At 41.2% G+C, this 6,000-nt stretch overlaps 1 protein-coding gene across 2 annotated transcripts in view; it reads right to left on the reverse strand.

The window, feature by feature from the left end:
- The window catches only part of LOC137326667 (B-cell lymphoma/leukemia 11B-like), a 153,936-nt gene extending 151,276 nt beyond the window's left edge, over positions 1-2,660 (reverse strand). For both annotated transcript variants that reach the window (XM_067991970.1, XM_067991969.1), the window contains exon 1: positions 2,452-2,660. In XM_067991970.1, the coding sequence (XP_067848071.1) occupies positions 2,452-2,506 (55 nt within the window). In that variant the 5' untranslated portion in view covers positions 2,507-2,660. The remainder of the gene's footprint in view (positions 1-2,451) is intronic.
- Between the last annotated feature and the right edge of the window lie 3,340 nt (positions 2,661-6,000).

Genomic DNA, 6,000 nt, shown 5'->3' on the forward strand with positions numbered 1-6,000 from the left:
ATTAGAATTACAACTATCTAAATCTGACTCATTGTAGTAATTGTATGTCTTTTATTTTTGTTTAGTTGAGTTTTTTTTTGCAAGGCGGACTTATGCAGCACACATTCCCACTGCATCTAAAGCCCCAATCTGGCTTTATGGGAACTTCAAGCTTGCACACACACACACACACACCCCCCCAACCCTTTATTCAAAAACAAAGGCAGGCAGGAGTCTAACTCAGACCTGGTGCAAGCCCAAGTTCAATGTCTAACCCTCCTCCGTCTCTGCAGCCGTTCAATAACCTTCCCCCAGCCAGGCCGTGCACAGGATGATCTACTTTAACATCGCGCACAAAAAAAAAAGACGGTATTTCAATAGCAAAGCCTGAACTCGTGCAAAAAATACACACATTGAAACCTGTATTTTAAATATCTCTCACTCTCTGTCCACCACCCCCCCTCCCAAGTCAATGCATCGACTGCCCGGCGACTCGACGGGGTTAGGAGGGAGGGATTTATTTATCGGTAAACAGAAAGCACCCATTGCACTCTGCACAAATCGCAATGTCCGGGGGGGGGGGGGGGGGTTCGCGATGCTTAAGGAGGATGCAAGTTGCAGGTCGGAATGTGTCATTAAAAAAAAATCGGACAGTGTCCGCGCATTGAGCACACAAAAAAAAAAGGAGTGGGGGGGTGATGATGGTGGTGGGGGGAGAGAGAGAGAGAGAGAGAGATTTCACTGGCGAGGCGCATGTGGCATTTTCTGTCACTGGAGAAAGGTATCGAAAAGGGGAGAGCGCGAGTTTGCTCTCGTATTCCCGAGCGCTGCTCTGGTCCGGATAGACAGCGAGGGAAGAGCAAGCTTTGGTGGGGAGGAGAGGAGGAGAGGAGGGGGGAAAGAGGAGGAGGAAATACAAAAAAATATCTAATCACACAATTGTACATTAAAATAAATTAAACTTAGAGGGGGGGGGAGGAGGAGGGGGGGAAAAACAAACACACAAAAAAAACATGCCTTCCGATTCACCATCATTTATTTATTTTTTTAAAACATTCACTGGGTCAAGACCGGAATCATTTTCAGAAAAATCGTTACCTTTTTTTTCCCCCTCAAAACAATATCACGTTGTCAAAATCCCAATGCCTCAGACAGCATTTACCTTTTTAAGCGAGTTACAGATCTCTCAAATCAAAAAAAGTATGCGCTTTATTCCTCCATAAAGACGGGAGCGTGCAGCAAGAAGAGCGTCTATTTTTTTTTCCAAAAAAAAAATAATAATAGAAAGACGCCTTGGATTTATCCCCCATTTAGGAAGTCCTTTTCATTGCAGCATTTTCTTTTTGTGTTTTTGTTTTTTAAAAAAAAGTACCCAATATCTGCAAGCAAGATGCAGTCCACCCTCCAAGAATCCCAATCGTATTAAATGCATTTACCTTTTTTTGCAGTTTGCAAAAACGCAACCGATCTTCAGCCACACACAAAAAAAAATGATATGCAACCTTTGCACGGACACATACAACACACACACCAAAAAAAAAACACATTTTTTGTTTTGCCCAGGAAGAATTCAATTGCAAAATTTTTTTTTTGAAAAGGGGGAAAATAAATCCCCCAGAATTTCTGTATAACAAAAAAAAAAGGATCGCTCGTTTGGAAAAGGGGGGTTACCTCGCAGGCTGTCTCCGCAGCAAAGTGGATTTATGCTATTTTTTTTCTCGGGGAGGGGGAAGAATATATTTATTTAAATTTTTAGCAGAATAAAAAACATAAATATTCCGACTTTCTCCTTATTTGGCCACGTTTCGAACGTTGCGATCCGCCGCGTTCCATCCACTGTCTCGCGCTGGGCAGCACTGCTCCACGCGCCACTTGCAAGTTTTCAAATATTTTTTTTAAACCAAAAACTACAAAATAAACATTAAAAATAGGCAAGAGCGGGCACTCGTGCAATGACCGATGCAAAGAAATAACTCCAACTCTCTATTGCACAAACTTTTTTTTTTGCGGGGGGTAAGGGAGGGGGGGGGGGAAGGTGTTCAGTAAAATGCAAAGAAGAAGAAAAAAAAGAGGAAAAAAAATGTAACTAAATAAAAATAAATTGCAAAGCGATGTCCAGTTGTTACACACAAAGATACACATGCACTGCTCTGAGGGGGTTAAAAAAAATTACATTTGCAATTTTTTAAATAAAAAAAACGCGTATAATTTCTTTCAAATCGATTTTTAAATTTTTTCAGAAACTAACTCTGCAGAATTAAAAGTCTCAACGTTTTGTTGTCATCCTGACCATTTGAGCTAAGTGTGCATTCACCTCAATTTTTGTCTCTTTTTATTTAAAAAAAAGCCAAAATAACAATAACATTTCACGTCAGGATAAAATATTATTTTTTTTAAAAAAATCTTGCATAAATTTTTATTATAATTTATATATATATATTATAATTTTTTTATATATATTTTTTTACTTACGCGAAAATTCCCTTTTACTTAAATGCTGAGGGTTGCCTTGCTTGCGGCGAGACATAGTCGGTCACATCTGGAGCGGAAAGCCGGAGACTCCAGAGAAAAATATCTTCATCAGAGCCCCTGACAGAAAATAAATTGGAAATAATGCAAAGATGGCGGATGGAGATGGATTGTGGGATAGCCGTCAGAGAGAGAGAGAGAGAGCTGCTACCACACACACACACACACACACATTACAGCAGCAAACACACTGAGAAATCCAAGTTCAAGTGCGGACGTGACGCGCCCGCGAACTTGAACGTCAAGGCGGTGAATTGGCCGCCAGCTCAATGGGGGCTACTACTGGCAAAGGAATCACATTGTATACTAAGCTTTCATTCACAGCCACTCACTCACTCACACACACACACACACACATATACATACAGACAGACAAGACAGACAGACAAGACCTGATAAAAGTGTGTTGTTTTTGCAAACCCGCAAGCATTATTTGCAATTATTATTATTTGAAACAAAAATGCATTTGTTTCATAAGAAACTTTCTCTCAATGCTTTTGCGTTCAAATTTGAAAGTTAAAGGTGAGGCGGACCTGACAAGGGTTGTTTGCAGAACCTACTACTCACCGCAAGCGTTCTTTGCAATTATTATTATTATTATTATTTGAAACAAAAATGCATTTGTTTTATAAGAAACTTTCTTTCAGTGTTTTTGCATTCAAATTTGAAAGTTAAGGTGGACTCCCTAACTTAAGTGGCATCAAAAACAAAAACTGGCAAGGAAAGGTATTCGCAGTTTTTAAAAAAAATAAAAGCAATCGTTTTCCAAATGAAATGCATTCTTTTTTTTAAATCCTGTATTTTAAATAAGGGTTTAACTACTTAAAGGGGGGGATACTAGAAGGTATTCATTCATCTGCAATTATGCACACACGCACACATCGGTTAACCTGAGAAGCGCAGGGCTGCTAACAGCTACTTATTGCGATGTTTGCAGTCTTTTTTTTCTAAGGAAATACATTGCATTGCATTACTACTGGCAAGAAAGCGCATTGTACTGATACTGACTCACGCACAATGCACACACACGGGCTAATCTGAGAAATGTAGAGTTGGCAACAACTGCTTATTGCGATGTTTGATATATTTTCTTTTTTCTTAAACAAAAACGTGTATTGGATTTGCTTCCCCCCACAACTAAGAACTACTACTGGCAAGAAATCGTATTGTACTGGCATTCATTCACATACAATATGCACACATAGAGGATCGGCCACTTATTGCAATATGTACGATTTTCTTTTTTTTAAAAGTGCGTTTACTGGGATTTTTATCCTTAAACAGGCTGCAAAGCGATCAAACTGTGGAAGGATTCGTTCAGCCGCAGTCCAAATACGCGCACAAATCAATGCAAGGGGCGCGGGACTTGGGAGCAGCTACTTATTGGAATTCTTCGTATATATTTTTGTAGGAGTTTTATTTTCAATATAAAGAATGGGAGTAAGACTGAGCTGCTTCTGGTGCGCGTCCACCTACGAATTAACACCACTATATACGGGCGTTTATTCAGTAAACACCGCACACGTTATTAATTATGATAAGGAGATGGGGGGAAATGATGTTTTGGCAGAATATGTAAGATATGATAGTGTCTTCACCGCTGGTCTCTGTCTGTGATCAGTAGCAAAAAAAAAGAAGCCACTGACTGCTAATTAGACACAAATACTTCGTATGTACAAAGCCACACCTCATTATTGATTAGTGATATGTTTAGCTACAATCCCACTGGCATTGTGTAAAACAGTTTTCTTTTTTAAAAATCGCAAATCTTTTTCTAAGAAAGGAAATTAAAATCGCCGTGATATTTGAGGGGGGGGGGGGGGGTGGAAGAGCACAGAAAACTTTAGAATTTTTGCGGAAGGAGTTTTAGTTTAAATAGCAGAAATTATTTAACAGCGGTAAGGGACACACCACACACACACACACGTATTATATGTATATATGTAGTCTTACTGGGGACGTGTCGTTCGTTAATAGAGGTGGGAATGATTAACACCAGAGAGCATATTTGTTAGTTTATTATATAAGTATAATCTCCCTCTCACAAATCAAAAACCAACAGAGGCAGGCTAAATTGAGCAGTGCTAAACTGCTAATAGCCACTCATAACAACATTTTTGCAATCATCTTTCTGACTAAATGAATTGGTTTGATTTTAAGTAGGGGGCTACCGCTAGCCAAGCTCGCACACCGAGCAGACATTTGCACTGATATCATTTAACTTTGCTGCTTTCTGTGTTGTGGATGGTAACAGCTAATTTACAACAACAAAAAATGACAATTTATTTAAAAGGTATTTAAATAGCACACAAAGGTCGGTGCCTGCTGCTTCTCTTGCTCCTCCAGTCAATGTGTTTTTAGCAGACTTTTTTTTTTCACAATCCCCCTGCCCCCGTCAACACCATTTTATCACAAGCCAACAAAAGATGCAGTTCTGACAATGAGGGTGGCAGGGGAAGGGTATAAAGGTTTCGCTCCCCTCTCGAGGCGGTGTACTCTCTGGTACCACAGTGTGCTTCCTCTATTAGCTTGCCCAAGATCTGGGATTAAAGCAAAAATCAATGCCTGGTCGAGAGCCCCCAGCGGCCCTGCGAGATGGTTTACCAACAGGGGTGGGCGACGGGGTGGGGGAAGGGGGGTTGGGGGGGGGGGGTTTGGCAACTGCGGTTTGCTACCTGGCAAGTTCCCAGTCTTGGCTGGCTGGCAGGTCAGGGAGAGCCTTTAAGTGGAGGATTGGGGGGGGGCGAAGGGGAGGGGAGTGGGGTGCTCTGCTTCTTCGGAGAGAGGGAGATAAAACTCGGAGAGCACGCCACGCCCGGTTGCCTCCGCAAACCTGGCACCTGGTTACATGGCTCCATTGGTAGAGTTCTGAGGAGCAGAACACTCGCTAAGCTCGCCGTTTGAGAATGGTGTAGGGCATAGGATGATTGGGGTTGCCAACTCTGGTTGGACATATTCCTGGAGGTTTTATCACATGACCTCCCACCGCCAATGGCCCCGTCCAGTCAAACTGCCTTTTCTTACCCCATCTCCAATATTTTTACAACGAATCAATGAAAATGTTCAAAGAAAATGAGAAAAACACAATTTTTTAAAAATGCCCCAATGATTTTGCTCGCAGCAGTGTCCAGGAGATTAATCTTTAATTCCTGGAGACTCCAGGACAGCCCTGGAGGGCTGGCAACCTTAGGAATGGGGGGGGGGGGGGGGGGAGTGAGGGAAGTAAAGAGGAGGGAAAGAAATAATTTTAAAAACTACAATCAGGTCCTCTAGATGAGAGCCTAGGATTTTTCAACTATTTGCACCTCACTTGCAATAATGTTTTCAAATGTGTGTGTGTGTTTTTTTAATGTGCTATGGATCATTATTGGTCTTATGACAAAGAATTCTATTTGCGACAAATGTTATTATACATTGAATTCAGTGCAGCACAAATCTAAACAGTGCTCTGCCTAACTAACAGCAGCTAGCGTACATACAGCTGGATGTTTT

This window comes from Heptranchias perlo, chromosome 10 (assembly GCF_035084215.1).
Source record: "Heptranchias perlo isolate sHepPer1 chromosome 10, sHepPer1.hap1, whole genome shotgun sequence".
Taxonomy (NCBI): Eukaryota; Metazoa; Chordata; class Chondrichthyes; order Hexanchiformes; family Hexanchidae; genus Heptranchias; species Heptranchias perlo.